The sequence below is a fragment of the Lissotriton helveticus genome, chromosome 11 (assembly GCF_964261635.1).
Source record: "Lissotriton helveticus chromosome 11, aLisHel1.1, whole genome shotgun sequence".
In the NCBI taxonomy this organism is placed as follows: domain Eukaryota; kingdom Metazoa; phylum Chordata; class Amphibia; order Caudata; family Salamandridae; genus Lissotriton; species Lissotriton helveticus.
The window spans coordinates 1,101,898,212-1,101,920,782 of record NC_136072.1 but is presented as its reverse complement, the minus strand read 5'-3'; the positions used below and the strand labels follow the sequence as shown (position 1 = coordinate 1,101,920,782).

The following is a 22,571-nucleotide window of genomic DNA, read 5'->3' as shown; positions in this document are numbered from 1 at the left end:
CAATGGCGTGCAACGCTGGTGGAATGTAAACCGATACTATAGTCAGTGGTTTGCCCTCCCATTGTCCATGCGCAGCCGCAAAACGGCCCTGGTCGTCTGTTTTGGTAGTCTGAAGTATAAACGGGGATGATTTCCGCAACAGAATTCCCGTCCCCCGTGATCCAGAAGTAAACTCAGAGTGCACTATCATATGGTAACCCCTCCTATTTAACGCCTGACTGGCTGTGCCCACCAAGTGTGTTATGTTATGTTATGTTATGTTATGTTATGTTAATAACAATTTCTTGAGCGCACGTACACCCTTGGGTTTCTTGGCGCTGTAGGTTCAAGACACTAGACACAGTTCTTAAGCATAGGCCTGTTGGAAGAGCCACGTTTCTAAAGACTTTCGAAATGCCAGAAGATCATTGCTCTGTCTAATATAAAGTGGAAGAGCATTCCAGAAAGAGGCGGCCAGATGGTGAAAGCAGCTGCCACCCTGGCGTTTCTTCTTAAATGAAGAGACATTTGCAAGCCTTAGCTGTGTAGAGCGTAGGTTGCGCTGAGGTGTGTAGTTAGTAATGGACTGCCTGATGAAGATAGGGCCATTATCATGGAGCGCCCTGAAGGTGATGCACCCTGCTTTAAAAGCAATTCGCTGGGCTACTGGCAACCAGTGAAGTTTTTCCAACCCGGCTCTAATTGATTGCCACCTTGGTTGCTTCCAGCCTGGTTTTGAACCATCTGGAGGCGTTTTAATAGGCCGATCGGAAGACCCAAGTAGAGACTGTTGGAAAAGTCTAGCCGGGAGAGAACAAGGGCAATCACTACTTGAATGAGTGCAGAGTGTGTTAGAAGGTGGGCAATTTTCCCGATCTTCCTGAGTTGAAAGAAACTAGAGGAAACCACCATTCCTACCTGTCCTTTAAGAGATAGATCCTCATTGAGTATTATCCCTAAGCTTTTGACTGATTGGGTCTTTGTAGGTGGAATTCCCATATCAGTTGGCCAAAACTGTCGACCCCAGCTCAGTCCACTTTCCCCAGGCAAGATCAATTCTGTCTTGCCTGGGTTAAGTTTAAGATGGTTTAGTGTAATCCATCTCTGTATATGTGACATTACAGCTGAGCATTCGGCGGCCGAATTCGGGGAATTTAGGGGACTAATTAACTGAAGATCATCAGCATAGTTGTATATGGTAAGTTTGTAATTTTTTAAAGAATAAATCAGTGGACGAAGATAAAGGTTAAATAATAAACGGGAAAGTGACGAGCCTTGAGGAACGCCACAGATAGATGACATCTTGGAAGCTGTGAAAGAACCTAGTCTCACTGACTGTGTGCGATTTGTAATGAAAGAGGCAATCCAGTTCAAAGCGGGGCCCCTGAGGCCGGCCTGCTCGACACGGTTGATCAGAATATTATAGTCAACTGTGTCGAATGCGGCCGACAAATCAAGGAGCACCAAGGCCTGATGGATACCCTTATCAGCATTAGATCTTAACGTGTCCTGGACGGCCAGAATGACAGTTTCCGTTGAGTGAGATGGTCGGAATCCCGCTTGATTAGGTTCTAAGTATTCCGAACTTTCAATAAAATTGGATAGGCACCTGGATACATGTGCCTCCAGGAGTTTAGAAAAAAAAGGGAGAAGGGAAATAGGCCTATAGTTGGCTAAAACTAGGGGGTCGGCTCCAGGTTTTTTCAGTAATGGGATCACCGTGGCATTTTTGAACTTATCAGGAACCTTACCCTGTCCGAGTGATTCATTCAGAAGAGGAAGAATTCCTGATGGAATAGCGAAACACACCTCCTTCAGGATGTGGGGGGGGCAGCTATCAAAAGACGAGCCCGACTTGACACGCGAAAGAAGTTCTAAGAAGATCTTCTCATCAATAAGAGGTAAAATATCTAGAGTAGCTGGATTATAATAGATGTCTTCAATAGGATCCCCACCAGGGAGATTTTGAATATTCTTTTTTATGATGACAATTTTATCTATAAAGAAGTCGTTTAAAGAGTCACAAAGCTCCTGCGAGGACGTCAGAGGAAGCGCAGGTCTTTCGCTATTACACAGGTCATTTACTATATTGAAAGTGTCTTTGGTTTTATTTTGAGAGTTTAAAATTTTCCCGGAGAAATAATTGATTTTGCTTTGTAGAATAATCTTCAAATAATTTCTGCGAGCCGCAGTATATTCCTCCTTATCTTGGGGTTTATATTTTGCTCTCCACTTTCTCTCTTTCTGACGTACCTCGAGTTTTAAATTCTTAAGATCCAAGGTGAACCACTTATGTGCATCCCTAGTGCGTGCCCGTGTAAATTTTGTTAAGGGTACATGGGAGTCCGTAGCCTTTAAGAGCCAGTGAGAAATCTCCTCTTCCATAAGGTTTACCTCCTTATTAGGTACTGGTACCGTGGATGTCAGTGTTTTAATAAAGGCAGGTATATTAATGGCTTTCCATTTCCTAGTTTCTCCGCCCGCCAGAAGTGGAATTTTAATGTATCCACCAATAGTTAGCACAAACTGGATAAAAGAATGATCAGACAAGGTGCAGGGCATAATAGATGATAATGAGCAGGGAAGGTTAAGCGACCAAATTTGGTCTAGCGTATGACCTTTTTCGTGCGTAGCCACGTGTATATGCTGAGTTAGGTTGATGTTTGGGAGTAATTCTGAAAGTTCCAACGCCTGAGGGTCACTGATAGTGTTATCAAACCAATAGTTTAAATCCCCGACTAAGAGTATTTTTGGATATTTGGTCACAAGATGTGCCATCTGTTCTGCCAACGACATTGGGAAGGTAGTCATGGTTTGGGGAGGTCGCTAGAGCAGGACGAGCAATAAAGCCCCACCAGCTGTATCCATTTTCATTACAATATTCTCCGTGTCACACAGGGTCAGAGAGGGCAATTGTATAAATTTATGCTCTTTACGAATAATGGCTGCCACTCCCCCACCTCTTTTGCCCACCGGACGATTCTCAGCTATGATATAATAATCAGATGGAAGCGCTGCAAGAATGTCCGGTAGTGAGTCCTGGGAAAGCCAGGTCTCAGTGACCAGGAGGATATCCGGTTTTTCAGTGGAAAGCAATAGGAAGATGTCCGTTTGATGCTTGACCATAGATCTGGTATTAAGATATAGGCACCGTAGCTTTATTTGAGAGTCATTGACCGATGAGGTGTTACGAAGTGTGGCGTTTGAGTAAGCTGGTGTGTCCTGAGAGATGCCGTACGTAGCCGCGCGTCTCCGTATGTGAGGAGCAATAGGAGGGCAGAGGTGGGGTGGAGGTCTAAGGGAGATAAGTTTTCCCGCCGAATAACTGTGCCTTTGGGCATAGCCCGTGGCACCAGGTCCCGGTCGGTCGCGGATGGGCGCAGACGGGCTTGCCTTAGGCGCGCCTTCGGCGCGCTGCCGGCGCGCCCGCTGCGCTCGTCCGCTGCGCGTTTGGGAATCACTCATTGATGTAGGGAGTGGGGGCGTGGCCTCTCGATAGTGGGCGTGGCCAAGGGCTTGGCGCGAAGTGGCGGCGATGTCGTAGTCAACCCGCTGCAGCGCTTAGATCCGCAGCGCGGGGTTTGTTGGTCAAGAATGCGAGGGAGAGATGCCCAAAGGTAAGGGAAAGTGCAAATAAAATACAGATACAGTGAAGTTTAAAAGCAGTTACAAGCTAGCAAGCTAATTCTCCCGGCTGTGCCTCAGGAGTGTCAGTATCATAGACTCCTAGATAGATAGATAGTATCAAGTGTGTCTCCTGGAGAAGAACCCAGGCCGGATTCGCTCTCCTAATGCCCTGCATAACTAGTCCCCGCTTGATCTTATCCCCCAGGCCCCGTACATTCCAGGACATGATCTGTAATAGCGTCACTGGTGACATCTGGAGACCTCCCTGCGGGGTGTCAGCCTGTATGTATTGTGCCATGTGTAACTTGGAGTGAGGCTCCCATGTGCGCCGCCAGTGAGTTCCTATATGGTCGCTTACGTAGTATAGTCTTTGTGTTATCAGTGACCTCGCGTCGTATCTTTCCACTTTGAGTCAACTTGTCAATTAACAACACCTCTTGTTCTGAGGTGTGAACGTCCAAAACCACCCCTCTCTGAACTCCCCCCCTCCCTGCCCTCATGCTACACGGACTCGTAACTGCCCGCCCCCCCAACTTAGCAGAGTGCTTAACCCATCCCTCATACAGAATACTTGCTTGTTGAGGTGAGGAACACCCCACAGTCGGCGGCCTCTCTTACTCTCATCGGAGGCCCTCCGCCCAGTGTCCAGTGGCAGTCTCTTAGGCAGCTATCATGATCAGCAATTGTTCTTTACCCACCGGGTGGTCATTGCCCCGTCTCAGGGTCTTCTTCTATCCTTTCTGTCACTGGTGAACGCTCCCCCTCCTCGTGTCCTGGGGTCCGTGAGCCCGCACGACCCCCTGCTTGTCGATCTCCCTGTGTCCTGTTCGATCGGCGGGGCTGAGTGGCCGGCCTCCATCCCTCCAGCCAGTCCTAAGCCATTTCAGGAGTGTCGAAAAACCAAGTCTTATTATCTGCTACAATCCGCAGCCTGGCCGGGAAAATCATTGAGTACGGAATTACCCGTGTCCTCAACTCTCTTTTGACATCCAAGAACGTTCGTCTGCGTCGGGCTACCTCCGCCGTGTAGTCCGGAAAGAAGGCCAGTGTCGCATTTTGTATTTTAACAGGAGGGGACCTCATCGCCGCCTGCAGGATGGCATCCCTGTCACGAAAGTTAAATAGTCATGCTAGAATGGGTCTCGGAGCCGCTCCCTGCTTTGGTCGGCCACCCGGTACTCTATGTGCCCTCTCAGAGAAGAAGGTGGACAGTCCTTTAGGCTGTAGTTTTGTTTTAATCAAGTCTTCTACGAATAGGTCTGTTGCTCCCGTACCTTCAGATTCCGGAACTCCCAGGATCCTTATGTTGTTTCTTCTGGACCGCCCTTCTTGGTCATCAAGCTTTTCTTTCAACACTTTATTCTCGGCTGTTACGCGTTCCATTGCCGTCTGCAATTCTGACACATCATCCACCAACGACTTCGTGACCACCTCCAGCGAGCCCACCTTCTCCGACATTTTATGGAGGTCTGCTCTTAGTAGGGTGATCTCGGTAGAAATCGAGCCCACTGTAGTCTGCACCTTGTCAATGTCCGCATAACATCATCCAGCGTCGCTTTCTTCCCTCCTGCTCCGTCCGCTGATTTTCCGCCGGGTGGTCTGCCTTCCGGTGGGGAGGATGCGCCCTTTTCATATGCATATTTCTCGAGGCGCGCTTGTGTCGTGCCACCTTTGGAACCCTTGCCTGCCATCTTGGCATCCACTTTGGTGAGTCTATTTCTGGGCTCTCTTAGATGTCCTAGCCGAGGCCGGCGTATGTCACCGCTCACCCCAACCCGCCGACTCCCAGGTGTCCACACAGCACCGGCTCAGTCGCTCAAGTAATAGAACACAACCAAGTAGGTGACCGCCTGTAACTCCCTCAGCGCACTCAGACGTCAGGATGAGATGCCAACGTTTATAGGGTCCCGGGGCTGTTCATGGAAGTTCTGCAGACCGCCACCCGAAGGCAGTATTATGTACTTCCCCCAGGCAGTCATCGCCGCCCCAAAGTCCGCTCGGGGCTATTTGCCGGTCGATGTGCTGTAACACTTGCGGATCCTACTGTGCGACGGGTCACCGGGGTCCTCTTCACCACCTCTCAATTGCCGGCTTTATTCCCCCCAGAGCGCCGATGTCGCCCAACACCCACGATGTCCGGGTGAGGTAGCTCAGCTCAGAGTTATTATGTCCGGTCCGGCGGCGAGCACCCGATGCCCCCCTCCACGCTCATGTGCTGCGGCGCCGGGGAGATTACGAGGCCCCGCCCGTGGCTAGAGTCGGCTCCGGGAGTCCCCCTCCAAGCCGGCGATGTTTTCTTTCCTTGGGCCGCTGTGTCCTTCAGCCTACTTGACCTCACTGCCCTCCAATGTTGCGGGGAGGTCCCACTTGCCCCATATGTTGATCGCCGTTCCTGAAAATGGCGGCACTTACTGTATGGCGGCGCCACTATCGGAGTCTCGTTGCCCGCAGTCCGGCCACACTCTACGGGGTTCACACCTCCGCTTTACCTCCGGTACCGCGTCCGCTCCTTTGAACCACCCCGGTACTCTCTGTCGGCTGGTTTGCAGATCGCAGCGGCTCCGCTTCCCGATAGTCGGGCACTTCCGGTCGGGCTTGCCCCGGCCACCGGCACTTCCCGTGGGCTCTTCGGATACTGTAGTCCCCGGATCCAGGCCGTCGTGCAGGCCTCAGGAGCTCCAAGGGATAACTCCACCACCCGGCCTTCGATTACAAACGGAATCACTGCCACCGACACCGCCCGGTTCCGGGCGTCGGGTCCACCCCGATAGAGGCCTTTAGTCACTCGGATGGGTGCTCGGATTTATGGAGAGGCCGCTCTAACTACGGAGCTCGTCCTCTAAGCTGCCGCCATGCTCGGCTGCAAGCCTCGCCCCCCATAAAAAGGTCTTTACATTTTGTTTTTATCCCGTCATATTTGCTGTGCAATGAAAGACAGAGGTCAAATGCCTGGCTCGGTCTTCCAGGGAGGTTGATGTTGACTTTTCTTTCTTTGACTGCAAAGTGAGAGGAATATTGCTGTATACTGGGGGCTGAAAGGAAAGGCTGTAGGATGTTATTTTTTTCTAGCACACAACAAAATGTAAATGGCAGTAATTGTACTGTACAAATATTTCAGACTATATTTCAGAATTTATCGGAATTAGGAAAGCAAAAAGAAGCGCACTTTTTTTTCTAATTCTGAAGAGTGGTGAAAACAAATCTTTTAATATGATCAAAACAAATTAGTACACGAGGCAATGCCAATTTCCACATATTATCGTTTGAGAGCTGTATAGTTTTATCAGTAAATCTGAATGTGGGTGCAATGTAATGGTAATTTTAATTGAAAATGTGTGTCTATAATAGCAATGAGCTACCACACTATACATACCCCACTCTATACCCCTCCACTCTACCCCACTCTAGGTCACTCCACTCTACGACATTCTACTCCACTCTATGCCGCTCCACTGTATGACACTCTACTCCACGCCACGCCACACCACTCGGACACTCTTCCCCACTCTATGACACTCTACTCCACGCCACGCCACACCACACCACTCTGACACTCTTCCCCACTCTATGCCACTTTACTCCACTCTACCCCACTGCACAACACTCTATTCTACTCTGCCACTCCACAGCACTCTACGCCACTCCAATGCATGGCTCTGCACTCTGCGCCACTCCACTCCACTCCACTCCGCTACTCTCAATGCCATTCCACCCTATTCCACCTTACGACACTCCACTCTACGACGCTCCATTCTATAACATGCTACTCTATGCAACTCTCCCATAAACAACTAACTTTTAACCATGCTGAACTGCAGCCACGCACCTAAAGGCAATATAATCTGTGACTTTTTTTTTTTGTGGAGTTTTATATAGCGCGAACTAGACTCGAACCAAATCAGGTATCAGAGCGCTTTACATAGCACAAGACTTCAGCTGTGAATGTACAGGGCTGATCTGGGCACAGCTGAGCTGCTACTCAAATGCCCATTGGTAAAGAGTCAAACAAAGGACATGGTACCTGCCACTGCCAAGATGTGCCGAAGTGCAGGCCACTGTGTGGGAGATGCTTTTCTGAGTCAGGACCGCTGGTGGCAGGCAGGACATACAACATGGTTGAGTAATGGGACTGCTGGACACAAACAGTGGATATATAGGGCAAGTAGGGAGGGATACTGAGAGTTCCACATGTGCCAGCCAGACTCACTGTGTGCATCACATGCCCTGTCCCAGCTGAGGCAAGCCTAGTGTGTGAAACAGAGCCAATGTCCGGTACTTGCTGAGGTGGGCCAGTGCAGCCAGGGCGGGAGAGAATCTTTCAGGTGCTCTTATGACTTGGGACCATAACCAGTAACAACATTCCTGTCTAGTTCGGACATCTGATGATAGGTAGGTGATGGGTAAGATTTTGAGAACCACGAGATCAGTGATGGTGGGATGGGTAGGAAGACTCCATATTCATGCAGCTTGCCTCAGCCTGGAGTCTTGAACAGGGACATGTTTGTTTAATGACCTCCGTAGGGGATCTTTGGAAGAACACACTGCCATTCTCAATGCAGTCTATTGTCACCTCATGTGCAACAGGCTGAGACAGCAACGTTGGAAATCAATATCATTGACAAAATGGTTTGCCCTGGTTGGTATTGGCTCCAGAGAGAACAAAACTGGAAATCAGTCAGTCAAGTCAAATTATCTTTATTCGACTTAATTTAAAGTCATACAAAGAAATTAAGAACATTTCATACAGGGAATTTGTAGGACGTTGTAAACACATTAAAATATAACCATTCCATCAGATACATTAATACATTAATACATTAACACAAAACTAGGCCTACCAAAAATTAAAAAAGGGATAACGGTGGGGCTAGTGAGTGTACTTTTTTTATCCTAGCTGCAGCAACCAAAAAATTCGCCATACAAAAGGTAATGCGTGGGTTAAACAATGATTGCAGATAGAGCAGCGCCGGTCTCACCTGTGTGAAACCCGCCTCCTTCATAACTGGTACCAGGTATTTTTTCCTAGGCTCTAAATAAAACCCACAGAACATAACAAAATGCATAGTGTCTTGAAATGAAAAGTGGTCACAGCTGCAGGGTGGGGCTAATTCCGGTTTTTCCCATGTTTTAAAAGAGCATAAATAAAAATGTAACAAATTAAATCTAAACTTGGTTAAAAGAAACCTGTGGAATGGGATTGTGACAAAACCAAGGTACGGTGCTAAGGAGAATGAGTTAACAAGTAAATAATGACCCCGAACTGAGGGTTTCACGGGCTCCCTTTCCTCACGTGATGCTCTCGCCCTCTCCATAAAGTGCTTTTTGACCAGATCAATATCTCGAACTTTGATATCTTGGGGGGCAGTGAAAAGTTCAGGTCTCCCCAGATCTGAAAATGCCTTCGCCAGATAAGCAGCCAAGGGATTTTTTTTATAATGATCTAAGGATAAGACGTCAGCCATAATCTTATGGTTCAATGGTAGATCATCATTGAGCCAAGTCTTTAACCAAAAGATCAGTGGGGCCATGTTGGGGGCGTGGCTTAGCACGCGATGTAGACGGACGTGCCCGGGCTGAGCTCCGAGTGAAGCTCCCCTACCACGAGCCATTTCTCCGGCATTTTTCACTGTAGCCGGCCCACACTCGCACCGAGTGTGCCCGGGGGCCAGATCCGCCGCCTGAGAGACTTTTGGGGAGATTGGTGACACGGACCCTCCGGCCGGCGGGAGCCCCAGCAGTTACCCGGCCGGGGCCCGCTTCCGGCCGGCAGCACCGGCTACTCGAGCCCGGGGATCCGGCCCTTCGAGGTAGGCCGCACCGCGCACACCCACCCCCGAGCAGCACGAGGTGGGGGACAGGACCGCACCGCAGCGTCTGGTGCCTCAAGCGACCCCACTACCCGGGAGCCCCTACATTTAGTGACGGAGTTGACGTCCTCGGCCACTCGGGTCCGGAGCATCGGCCCACATAGTCGGCTGTGCCAGGGACACCCCGCTGGGCCACACGGTGCACAGGACAGGACCGCACCGCACCGATTGGGGCCACCAGTGACCCTGCTGCCCGAGAGCCCTTGCCAAAGACGGTGGAGGCGGCGCCCTCGAGCGAATTGGGCCCCTGTCCTCTCTCTACCCTGGGGTGGTTTCCAGCCAGCGTCGGGCCTGGCCCGAGTCCGGGGATCCGGCCCACACTTAGCAGCAGCCACAGCCACACCCGTGAAGCCCTGCTGGAAGGCGATTCCGCCGTACTTATGGTGGCGCAGTGCACACCAAGGGTGCTGAACTCGACTACGCAGGTGCGGATCCCGTGAATATCACGCGTAGCGCCCCGTGATCCATCCCACGCCGAGGGGCACGACGCCCTGCACCGCCATTGGTGTTGTCCTGTGCCACCCAGACGGATTGATCCTCCCGAACCCGGAGGAACAAGGGCAGCCGGAGCGGCCGTGTGGCCTGGATTGACTAGTCTATACGCGGCCTACCGGGAGGTGAGCCACCATTGCGCCATTTGAAGCGACATCCAGTAGCGCACAGGCGCTCCTACACCAACTGCGGCGCAACCTTTGTACCCTCCCTGGGCGGTGTCGCTGAGCGGGATCCCGGGTGCCCTGGCGAGATTGCGGTCTCCTCACCAGTTATACAACGTCCGGAGTGGGCGACGCGGAGTGCCGGACCCCGTGACCAACACGCCCAAGACCCTGCAGTGCTGGTCGTGGGGGCCTGCTGTCCCGGCCGCCTTGCGGTGCTGACCAGTCCCATGTCAGGAGGGACTAGAGCGAGGACCGGAACCGGAGGGGCGCAAAACAAGGGGAAGATGGCGAAGAACCCCGAGGCTGACCAGACAGCCTCCAAACTGGACACCATGCTGGCGTCCATGGAGCGATTGGAAGAGTCCATGCAGTTGACCCGTACTTCCCTGGAGACCAAGGTGGCAGTGGACTTGACACACCTCAGGGCGGACCACAAGAAACTATCCGAACGAACTTCGGTCCTGGAACAGACTATGGCGGAGGCCTCGCCCAAGTTGGTACAGACGGATAAGCACGTACGTGACCTCCTCAATCGAGTGGAGTTTCACGAGGACAGGGCGGAGGATGCGGAAGGGCGTGCCCGGAGGAACAATATACGCATAGTGGGCCTGCCGGAATGCTGGGAGCGGAGGGAAGCGGCGGAACATATGGAGGACTGGCTCCGCGAACTGTTACCGGAGGGCACGCTGTCACCACACTTTGTAGTGGAGAGGGAGCACCGGGTGCCATCCCGTCCACCCCCGGAGGGCTCCAACCCCAGACCTATGCTTATGCGGGTGCTGAACTACCGCGACCGGGACACCATCCTGCGCGAAACCAGGAAACTGTCAGACATTAAAGTGGACAATGCAAAGGTGATGTTCTTCCCCGACTAAACGGTACAAGTCCAGCGGCAGCGCCACTCGTTCATGGCAGTGAAGCAGAGACTCAGGCGTTTGGCTCTCAAGTACTCGTTACTATTTCCGGCACGCCTCCGGGTGGTAGCACAAGATAAGACACACTTCTTTGACACTCCTGAGGCAGCTGAGGCCTGGCTAGACTCTGGAGTCGATACGGGTCGTGGGACCGCACCGCCAGGGCAGCGCGGGAACCGCGGCGCCCGCAGACGGAGGCACCGGCGCCCCTCGCTGGCCAGGTCGTCCACAGCGGACAAAGAGATAGGCCCCACACCAAAACAAATACTGAGCGCACACCAAGACGCCCTCCGGATGGCAGCCGAGCTCAGTGGATCACAGTCGCCTATCCTGATCTCCAACGCCAGTCCCAGATCACGTGGGAGCAAGGATGATGAATACTTATACGGATTGCCGGATGAACAGGTAACGGAGGGCCTACCGGATGTCACACCCCAAACAGCGGACCTGATAGCGTAGTGAGCTCCCTCACTCTGTTCTTGGACGGACCACAGCGGATGGCGCCACGTAGGAGGCAGTAAACCACACTGGAAGGCCCACTTGGAGAGCCCACCGGGGCTTCTGAAGACCTCAGACAGTACTATTGGCACTGTCCTCGGGGCCCGTGCCCTGCCCCCGCCTCCCTACCCTGGTGAACCCTGAGCTACTCCCGCTGCCAGAGGGGGGGTCGGGGTTACACTGTCTGCGGTACGTCAGTGACACAGTGTTTAAGGGGTGGCCGGACCCCTAGAGGTGAGTGTCCCTCGGGGGGTGAAAGTGGGGGCCTCCGGAGCCATGTGTCCCGGTTCTGGGACGGTGGGCCCTTTGGCCCAGGATGTGAACACTGACATTGACTTCTGATGGCTTTTGGCTCGTAGCCCGTGGAGGGGAGACACCACAGCTCTCTTAGCCTGGTGAACTATCGTACACTGCTTGTTTTGCATACTCTGTCACCCCCCCATTGAACTCACGGATTAATTGAGCTCATTTGAGCGTTTGGGCGACGACACGTTTCGTTGTTTCCCTTTTGGCATTATGGTTCGGTTAGTATTCTTTTTGAGACTAGTGTTGACACTGACATGTCAAGGTTTATGTCCCTGTATCTGTGTGGGGTGGCGGGCTGAAATCCTGGTCATTGGCTTTTGCTGTTGTGCTTGTGTGGCCGGGGCGAGCTGGGGAGTGGGGGGGGGGGGTGTGAGGGTAATTGGGAGATGTGGAAACTGTGATGACTACGGTTAAATTTTGTACCTGGAATGTCAGGGGCATGCACACACCCTCACGTCGATATCAAGTGTACTCCTATCTTAGAAGACATCAAGTACAGATCGCATTGTTGCAGGAGACCCACCTGGCAGCCGCGGAGGTCGCCACACTTCGCCGTAGATGGAGGGGGCAGGTATATGCCACAGGCTTCTCAGCGTTTGCGCGCGGGACCCTGATTTGGGTACGGCCGGGGGTTCCATTTGCACTGACACATAGCAACATTGACGCAGAGGGGCGTTATGTATTCATACAGGGCAGACTGGACGGGCAACAGATAGTTATAGCCTCCATTTACGCGCCAAATGTCGAACAGGGGAGGTTCCTGGCGAGACTGTCGACGGTGATTGCACCTTGGTCTGACGTGCCTCTATTATTGGGTGGCGATTATAACAGCGTACTAGATGTCTCCCTCGATCGCTCGTCTCCTCCGGCGGTTGTCGCCCCAGCCCAAGCAACCTCCAGGGCCCTTATTGATTGGGCGTCACAGTGGAACCTGCAGGATGCTTGGCGAGTCAGGAACCCTAACGCCCGGGTATACTCCTACTTCTCTGGGGCCCACTCATTGCACGTCAGATTAGACAGGTATATGATGTCCCCTGACTTGATTCCTCACGTGACAGAAACAGATTACCTGGGGCGGACACACTCTGATCACAACCCACACACTTTGGATTACGGGTGGAGGCGCCCACGCTCGCCTGTGCCCACATGGCGCCTGCAGCCGGATCTCTTACTCGATACGCCATTCTGGGAGGAGATGTCCAGGAGGATAATACAATACTTTGAGGACAATGGCGACTCTGCCTCGTCCCCGAAAATTGAGTGGAACGCCTTTAAGACAGTGACCCGAGGGAGCTGTCTCGGTGTGCAGGCAGGCCTGCGGGGACAGGTGGAACGGGATCTGATGACTGCGGAGGCGACTTTACTAGACAAAGAGCGGGAAGCGGTGGAGGGCGATGACTCCCAGTTGATTACAGCCAGGGCAGATCACGCCCTTTTGATGGAGAGGCTGAAAAACCTTAATTTTGCGGCACACTCTGCACGCACCCACAACACGGTGACAAGCCAGGCAGACTCCTATCGTGGCTGATACGCCAGGATACACAATCGGCGTCGGTGCTGTCGATCCGTACGACTCAGGGCGCTGAAGTCTTCACCCAAATGCTGATACACGAGGCGTTCACAGCACATTACAGGTCCTTGTACAGCTCACGACTGAGAGCCACTGAGGTGGAAATTGCAGACTACCTAGCGACACTGCAGCTACCTGCGGCCACTCGCGCCCAACAGGCGGAGTTGGGAGCGGTTCTTACTGGTGAGGAGCTACGGGAGGTGATTTTTTTCCCTCTCTAATGGCAAGGCGCCGGGCCCGGACGGGCCCGGACGGGCTCCCGGCCGAGTTTTACAAGGCCTATTCCTTGTTATTAATACCGGAACTGTTACGAGTGTACAAGGCGGCATTTGAAGAAGCTGAACTTCTGCCGTCTCTGAACGAGGCCAATGTGATCTCCCTGCTGAAACCAGGCAGGGAAGCGTGCGAGCTGGGATCGTACAGACCGTTAGCGCTCCTTAATACAGACTACAAGATCTTGGCAGCGACACTGGCTCGGAGGCTTGCGCCCCTAGTTCCCACACTGGTGCACTCTGACCAGAACGGCTTTGTGCCCACCCGCAGCACGTCTTACAACATACGTCGCTTATTTAGAGTCCAACGCTATGCGATCTCCAACTGGCCATGCTCAGGGTGTATAATACTCGATCTGGAAAAGGCGTTTGATTCGGTGGAATGGCCCTTTCTACTCCAGGTGCTCGAAAAGTATGAGCTGGGCGACGCCTATATCCAGATGGTGGGGCTCCTGTACCAAGCGCCCGAGGTGCGAGTCCGGACCGGGCGGCTATTTTCCGACAGAATAAGGATTGGGAGAGGCACCAGACAGGGATGTCCCATCTCTCCCCTGATATTCGCGCTCGTGATGGAGCCGTTGGCAGCGCTGCTCCGGACCTCCGGAGCCGCCTGGGGCATCCCACTGGCGGATGGGACACACTCGGTGTCTCTATATGCCGATGACTTGCTGTTATAGGTCAGGGACCTCGCCTGCATACCTGTGGCACTCACAGACATCTTTCGGGTGTTCGGGGATATGTCGGGGCTCCGTGTCAACTGGTCAAAATCAGGGGTCTATGCGTTCAGTGAAACTATGCCGCAATGTGCAGTGCGTATGATGGGCGAGGAGCTTCGGTGGCACCCGACGGTCTTCCGGTACTTAGGGATCCTCGTATATCGGGACCCTGTTGATCTCCTAGAGGGCAACCTCGTGAGAGCCATCTCCTCGTTGTCGGCCCAGGTCACGTTCTGGAACTCCCTCCCACTGAATGTGCCGGCTCGAGTAGCGTTGACAAAGATGATAATGCTCCCCAGGCTCCTCTACTTTTATGCTAACCTTCCGGTGTATGTGCCGACGCGTATATTCAAGGGACTGGAAACCCTCACCAGGCGCCTGATTTGGAATAAAGGGCGCCCCCGGGTTGCATTGAGGACCCTCTACGCGGCTACGGAATCTGGAGACCTGGCGGTTCCCAATCAGGAACTATATTACCTAGCGGCTCAACTGCAGTGGGTTGCCTATTGGCTTAGTGGCAGGAACCTGATGGACACGGCCACGGAAGACACTACCCTGACCTTGACTCAGGTGCTAACGCTCTTCCACCCCCTGACGCGGGGCCGGTCTCCCGACCAGCTCTACTTAGCTGTCGCAAGACAGTGCTTTGTGCGAAGCCTCAGACTCACTAAAGGCACGGTGCCATATGCCCCGAACCTGCCGCTGCTGGGGACCCCCTGGGGGAGTGGCGTGATGTCCTCATCCGTGCTACGCAGTTGGACTGCGGCGGACTTGGACAGTCTAGGTGACTTATATAGTGATGGGGAGCTACTGTCCTTTGAGACTTTGACCGCCGACACAGGTCTACCGGCGGGGCAGTTCCTGACACACGCTAAGCTTCTCCGAGTACTGACGGGGACGTGGGGAGATCTGACTCAGGAACCGACCACACATATGTTAATACAGTACCTGCACGTGATGGGCGATGGTTCCCATCTAGTGCACTGGCTGGCGCAGGCGCTGCACCATCATACCCAGTTCTCCTCCCAACGACTGCGAGAGAAGTGGACGGCCGACCGGGGTAGTGAATGGTCGGACAAACAATGGGCCGCAGTGCTGGCTGGCGCAAGGAACATTCCTCGTAATGCGAGATTTAAGATCATCCAATATTACATAATACACCGCGCGTACTTGTCCCCGGACAAACTAAATCGCTACTTCGGCCTTGCCTCTTCGGCGTGCCCCAGGTGCGGACTCCTGAACTCGGATCTGCTACACGCACTCTGGAGTTGCCCTCACCTTACCATGTACTGGTCGGCGGTCACTGACACATTAGCGGCAGCCACGGGCGACACTCTTCCTAAGACGTGGGAGGCATGCCTACTGGGGCTCTACAAGAGGACCAAGCAGACCAAACTGCAGGCACGCTTCTGGGACCTGGGGCTCATAACAGCCAAGCGGCTCATCACGAAATGCTGGAAGAATAATGCCCCCCGCGACCGGTGGACTGGCGTCGCTCATTCGCCAACTGGGCTAGCGCAGAGGGTGACATTACACAGAGAGGAGACGGCGGGACTTCGAATGTACCCAATTGCCCAGGAGTGGGACACTACTCTGACTACATACCATCAGGCTTGTATCCAGGCTGGTATCACATGAACGCTTAGTTGTGGAGCGGGGATAGACCCGTCACCCTTACATTTCCGGAGTCAGACCCCTCCCCCCCCCTGTTGTTTCCCCCCCTCCCCGAGGTGCCTCCCCCCCCCCCGGCCGCTGGGGCAACGCCCGACAAAGTCTGTTTGCTATTATTCCCCCCTACCGCCACATGGCCGCAGCGATCCTCAATCCACGACCATTCCCGTCCCCACACTGTCCACATACAGCGTTACATAAAACATTAGTGTCACCGATACACTGCTGTACACGCAAACACTAGTCCGATTGTTGTTGATGTGTTTCCCCTCCTACTTTCGTTATTTCCCTATTATTTATTTATTTTTCTCCTTTATTTTCTTGATTGGCAGTTGGCATTGTTTCTGCTGCGCTCATGATGATGTTGATTTCTCCCGTTCCATTTCACTTTTCTTCAATGTTTATTCAATATTGCCATGATCATGCGTCTATAGCCCTGTATCCCATATGGTAATGTGGGATGTGATTCCTGTCTCTGACATCGTCCGTGCCACCCAGGGAACACAGCCTGGAACAACTGCTGTTGACTATCATGAACACTTTGGCCCTTCTGCAGTGACATACGCTGCAGGCACTGCAACCTAAGATTTCTCCTGAGACTGAGAATTGCGGATTAAAGCATCTTCCCTGGCTACTGTTTATTTTCACCTATATGCGACCGAAATGTCGAAAATGTTACCGACTGGGTACTGATTGTCGTTTCTATGACATTGTATGATCTACTGGCTTGTTTTACGTTTTGATTTGTGAAATTAAATAAAATCTGGGACCGTTGGTCTCAAAAAAAAAAAAAAATCAGTGGGGCCATGTTCAACCCATCCGTAAGAAAATCTAAACCCACCTCCATGTGTATAGAGTAGGTTGGTGTTGACTGCGGCAGGGAGAGAAGTGTACGTATAAATTTATTCTCCGCTCTCTGGATTGGTTCCACATTAACATAGCCCCAGAGTGGAGAACCATATGATGCGATGGCGACTAGTTTGCTCTTGTACATTTTTAATAGAGCTTCCATTGGCCTAGCACCCAACCTACCCGCAAAGCCAATGAGCGCGGCTGATGATCTAATAACCGCTAACCTCTTCGCCCTCACTTGAGGAAGCCAAGTTCCTTTCTGGTCAAACAGAACCCCTAAATAGGGGAAAGTGGGAACTCTCGAGACCATATCCCCTCTACACGTGAAGGTTTTAGATCTCCTCTTACAGCTTTCACGTCCCACCACCATGGTGTGCGACTTACTAGCGTTTATTTTTAAATCAAGCTGTTCCATGAATGCACCAAAAGCATTTAAAAGGCGTTGGAGGCCGACACCCGTGTGCGCAATTAGCACGGCGTCGTCCGCGTACAGGAGCGCTGGGATCTTAACAGCTCCTGCACGCGGAACGTCGGCTTCCTTCTCCTCCAGATGTGCACCCAACCCGTTGATATAAATGGTGAACAGCAGGGGGGCCAAAATACATCCCTGCCTTACCCCCTTCAGGGATTTAAAGAGGGACGTACACCTACCCTCGTTAGTAACCCGCACAGCCGCAAACAACTCTTGATGTAGGGAGGCCATAAATCTTACTAGCGCTTCGTCAATCCCCATCCTCAACAGTGTCATCCATAACTTGGCCCTATTCACCAAATCGAAGGCCGAGGAGAGGTCCATAAATGCAAGAAATAGTGACCCCTCCTTAGCCACCGTATACTTTGAGATCAACAAGTGTAGGTTAGAGCATTGTTCCATTGTACCTTTCCTTTCTCTAAACCCATACTGGATCTCAGATAGGCCCCCACAGTTCTCAACATTTTCCCTCAACCTGGCTAAGAGGACTCTGCCTAAGATCTTCACTGACGAATCTAGGAGAGATATGGGCCTATAACACCGGGATCATCCCGCTGACCCTTTTTAAAAATAGGGACGATAGTAGAAATGTCCCAGGAAGATGGTGTAGGGTTACTATTAACAGCGTTAAAGACATTAGACAATACCTCTGCCCACAACTTCGGGGAGTGTAAAAAGAAGTCAGCTGGCACCCCATCGGGGCCGGGCGCCTTGTGTTTGGATGTGGCCAGAATAGCTTTCTCCACTTCTGTACTATAAAAGCGTATTGGTGTGGTATCTAGGGTGACCATTGAAAAATCTTGGGTTACCTCATCATTCTCCCCATATACGTTTTTAAAATGGGACAGCCACTTGGTTGGTATTGGCTCCAGAGAGAACAAAACTGGAAATCAATGTCATTGACGAAATGGTTTGCCCTTGTTGGTATTGGTTCCAATTCACCCCTGGCTCTGATCAGTGTCCTCTTCCTTTTAGTGCACCTTCTGATAAGCTGCAGATTTGATATTCTTAACTTGCCCCCGTACCCACTATTACCCTCTCCCCGTCCCCAGCATCCTTAATAAAACAATACATCCCACATTACATACATATACTTTCCGATTTCTCTTAAAGCTTGCTTCCATTTTCAAAGCTATCGGGATGACTTTTGGGGCTGCAAGTCTACAGAATTTGTTTTACACAGTTAAAGCATTCTCTAGCAATCTCCATTCCACTTTCCGCAAGTGCCGAAACCAATTCAAATCTCATCATCCCAGCACTTTTAATGGCATCCATCATACAACCAGAAAAACAAAACTTACCTGGATAAAGTAAAAGAGTGGGCTCCACCCCTGACTGGTACACTGGCATTCAGAGGTTGACAGCGCTTGGAGGAACCTGTGCATATAGACCAGGGTTGCTATAACCTACAGCATGATCAGGGAAAACATTACATAGGCATACAGTACCTTTCTCTGACAGCTTCTCGTTCATAATGAGTTGATATTGAAGATCTGAAATCAAATATAACACAGTTATGCTCGAAATTAAAGTCAGCATGTTTGCACTTGCACAAATACCTTGCAACACTGAAACACATCACTTACACGTGACCCTCACTTAAAGGTTTGGAAATATTCACTTAAATAGTACATACTTATAAAACTATACAAGTGGACAGGGAAAGTTAGTTTGGAGGTGGTTTTACGGCAATTTATGTGATTCTGCCCACCTAAAAATACTTAATTGTTTAAACTGCCCATCATATGATGATTTGGTTCAAACTTTGCAGGCTAAACAATCAGATTATTTTTATTTATAGCGTACCACCCACATGGAGCATCCCCAGCTTCATGAAATCATTTTTATGAAGAACTTTGTTAATTATGACTCTGTAAGAAAAATATTATGCTATTTAGTTATTTACATTTATGACAGAATACTACCTCGATGCAAGCATCCTAGTTTAATGAAATGATCAGTCTCTATAAATTTACACTGATCTCTGATGAACCAACTGCCTTGGCAGGCCATCTACTTGTTCCAATATTCTCCAATATTGAAGGCATTAAAGCCGATAAACCCATGTCTTTAATCCTTCTGCGCTCAACTTGCCTTTCAACAATAAAAGTATCTCTTGAAAAATTAGAGTAGACGAGCGGCCCCAGATTATTTTCAGCTTCTGAGACTATGAAGAAAGCCACGGAAATACAGAAAAATATTACAGTTAAATAGGTGCCTGACGATCCCAATTGTTATCAGCATTTGCCGCTTCTATCACTTGGGTATTAAATAAACCAGTTAAAAAATCCTTGGTTATTCAAGGAACTTGCCTCCTTTAAACCAGAGCTACGCAGGACTGAGTGCAAGTGGCTCAGAGAATATGACACAGACTTAAAAAAACAAGCATTGGCATAGCCAATAGGTCTCGCCTTTGGGACCTTATAAGTGTTTAGCCATGCAACAGTTGATGTTGTTGCACCAAGGATATTGTGCTGCATAACTAAACACTTATAAGGTCCTAAAGGTGAGACCTATTGGCTATGCCAATGCTAGAACTAAAGCATTTCCAACATTATATACAACGATGCCTTAGTTGTATGCATGCATGTAGTATATTTATCTTATGCAACTAACAACCTCCGACAAAGCTGAAAGTCCAGGCTTGTAGTTGTAATGTTACTTGTATTGTATATGTGGGGGCAATAACAGAAGTAGCAAAATACCAGGCAGGTGGCACTGAGCACAGAATTCTAACAAAAGTGGTTTGAGCCACGCCCTTATTTATACTGGCCACGCCCCTTTGAGAGTGCCCCCCCCTTACACACAGAGGTTTTTCAACCTACTTAAAGCCCTGGATGTACCCCAGAGTGGCATGCACAGTAACACAGATGGTTGCATTTGTAGAGGCGCACTTTGAGCCATGCACACTAATGCCTGAATATAGTTTTCTTAATGGGCGACCTATTTGCTGCCAGCTGCTGTGTGGTTGCAAACTCGGAACGACCCGCGGCCGTCTATGCCATATGTCTGTACCTAAGCACACCTGTGATGCTGTCAGGTTAGCGTTCTTGAAACACATGAGTTCCCTTTTTACGTTAAAACGGATGGTGGCTTGGCAGTACCTGTGAGTGGCATAACGCAAAATGATACCCCCCTCCCCGCAGAAGGTGATAAGGGGCACCTAAATCTCACATATATTCATTGGCCTTGAGGTGAATGGGGGCTCTTCGGGGGATGGGTGCACCCTGCGCCGCGGTGGTCTGCGTCACGCCCTTGAGGCCAGAGTCATAGCGGGTTCTATAGGGCTAGGCCTATGTACATTTATTGTTTAGACCTGGACTGTCCAGGCCTGTACTGATACCCTGGTAATTTGTGGCTGAGCATGTTTGCACAGATGTGGGAGGGGGCACTCCTGTGCTGGTGGGTTCCTGAGTCAGGCCTCTAGACACATTAGAGCACTGGGCTCTGCAGTTCTATGATAACGCATAGGTGGGAGCTGAGCTGCTTGTGCAAGAATAGCTAGGAATGTTTCTGAGCTGCAGGTTCCCAGGTGTGTGGCTTCCATTGGTGCAGCAGGTGCAGTGGCACCCGGGCCCGGAAGGCCCCACTGAACAAATGGTTATTGCTGTATTTCACAGCTAAAACAGCAGCTAGGGCCAGTGTCCCTCCCTGCACTAGATCCCAGGGCATACGGGCTATGCCACTGGGTGCGTGCCATTTTTGTGCTCATAAATGAGTGTGTAGGCGTCAGCCAAGCCGGTTTGTGAATGAAAGATAGGAACATCAAGAGGGTATGAGCTGTGGAGGGCACAGAGAGAAGAAGAGATATTGGATGAGATAGGAAAGCGGACGAGCGAAAGGGTGGGCATGAACAGAGAAGAAGGACGAGGGAGGTAAGAGGTGGATGGAGAGAACACGGGGTGACGTTGAAAACGGGGGGAAAGCAGGAGATGTAAACATCGGATACACGGGATGACGAGGAGAGAGATATAGGGTGGAGTGAATGAAAAGAGAACACTGGATAGACTATAGATATGTAGATAGGGATGGGAGAGACTATATGGGGACAGGATGAAACTGGAGAGACAGACACGGGAGGGAAGAAGATAGAGGGAACAGAAGATGGAAACTGGGCTGAGCAGGCAGCGCTGCAGCTGCTGCAGGGGAGGGGAAACAACGAGCCGAAATGGCCATGGAAAAAGAACCACAACATGTACGATGAAGTAAATTACAAAAAGAAAATAAACTGACATCATTTGTCATGGAACCCACTCACATGAACACGTGTTCGGGTTTAAAGCCCCCTCCTTTCCTCCACTCCCAACACTGAGCTCTGTCTGGCGAGTTTGAACAGCTGTGAGGAGGCCGACCCCTCCAGGAGACCCCCGTCCCCCGCTAAAAGGTCACCGAGCTGGGTGATGCATAATGCCTGGAAAGCAAATTAACCCCAGCCCCCTCTCCATCTGGAGGGGTGAAGGGGCGGATTCGGGGCTGCTGACAAACTGAGAGGACCGGCCGAATACAATAAACGTCAGGAATGCTATTTACAAGTAGACCGTTGTGTACTGGGCATGTTTTTACGACATTGTTTAAATACTAATAAAAAATACTAAAAAAGAAAATGCTTCAAGCATAAAAAGTGATGGATTTCAAATTCTCTTATTTTGGGAAAATATTTTAGGGGCTTAAATTGGCCCCACAGGGTGTAGTTGAGCACGTAAGGCAGTACGCACTGTGAATGCCCACACATCCAAAGAAGCGTCTGCAAGGGGTAAGTTCTGCAGCTCGTGCATGTCAAGAGATACGTCTGCACATGCAGCGCTTGGCCACGCGCAGTGACCCATTACAGGTACGGGGGAAATGTGCTTTAGTCTCTGCTGAGAAAGATGCTAGGGAGGGAGGAATGCTTGAATTGTTGGTTAGTGTTAGGGCACACATTGGCAGAGACTGCGCTTTTGTGCTGGTGTCATTACGCCACCACTTGTATCATCTTGTCAAGAGTCAGTTCAAGATCCGAAAGTTGCAACCTCCCTTAGCATCACCATGAGAAAAAACTTACAGAGTAAATTCTGCCGAAGGCATGTGGCACCGCCCATGCAGCTGCCCTACAGGTGCCAGTTGGAATGCTCCGGTGTCACCTTAGCTGTAGTAGAATACATGATGCCAGGATCACTGCAGCACAGATC

General features: G+C 51.0%; 2 protein-coding genes across 4 annotated transcripts in view; one reads left to right on the top strand and one right to left on the bottom strand.

The window, feature by feature from the left end:
* Positions 1 to 22,571, top strand: part of LOC144790943 (uncharacterized) — a 225,330-nt gene that overhangs the window by 130,151 nt on the left and 72,608 nt on the right. The gene's annotated exons all lie outside the window — the stretch shown is intronic.
* CCDC74B (coiled-coil domain containing 74B) overlaps positions 1 to 22,571 on the bottom strand; it is a 235,322-nt gene that overhangs the window by 150,481 nt on the left and 62,270 nt on the right. For all 3 annotated transcript variants that reach the window (XM_078667780.1, XM_078667781.1, XM_078667779.1), the window contains exon 3: positions 18,852 to 18,896. In XM_078667780.1, coding sequence (XP_078523906.1) covers positions 18,852 to 18,896 — 45 coding nt within the window. The remainder of the gene's footprint in view (positions 1 to 18,851; positions 18,897 to 22,571) is intronic.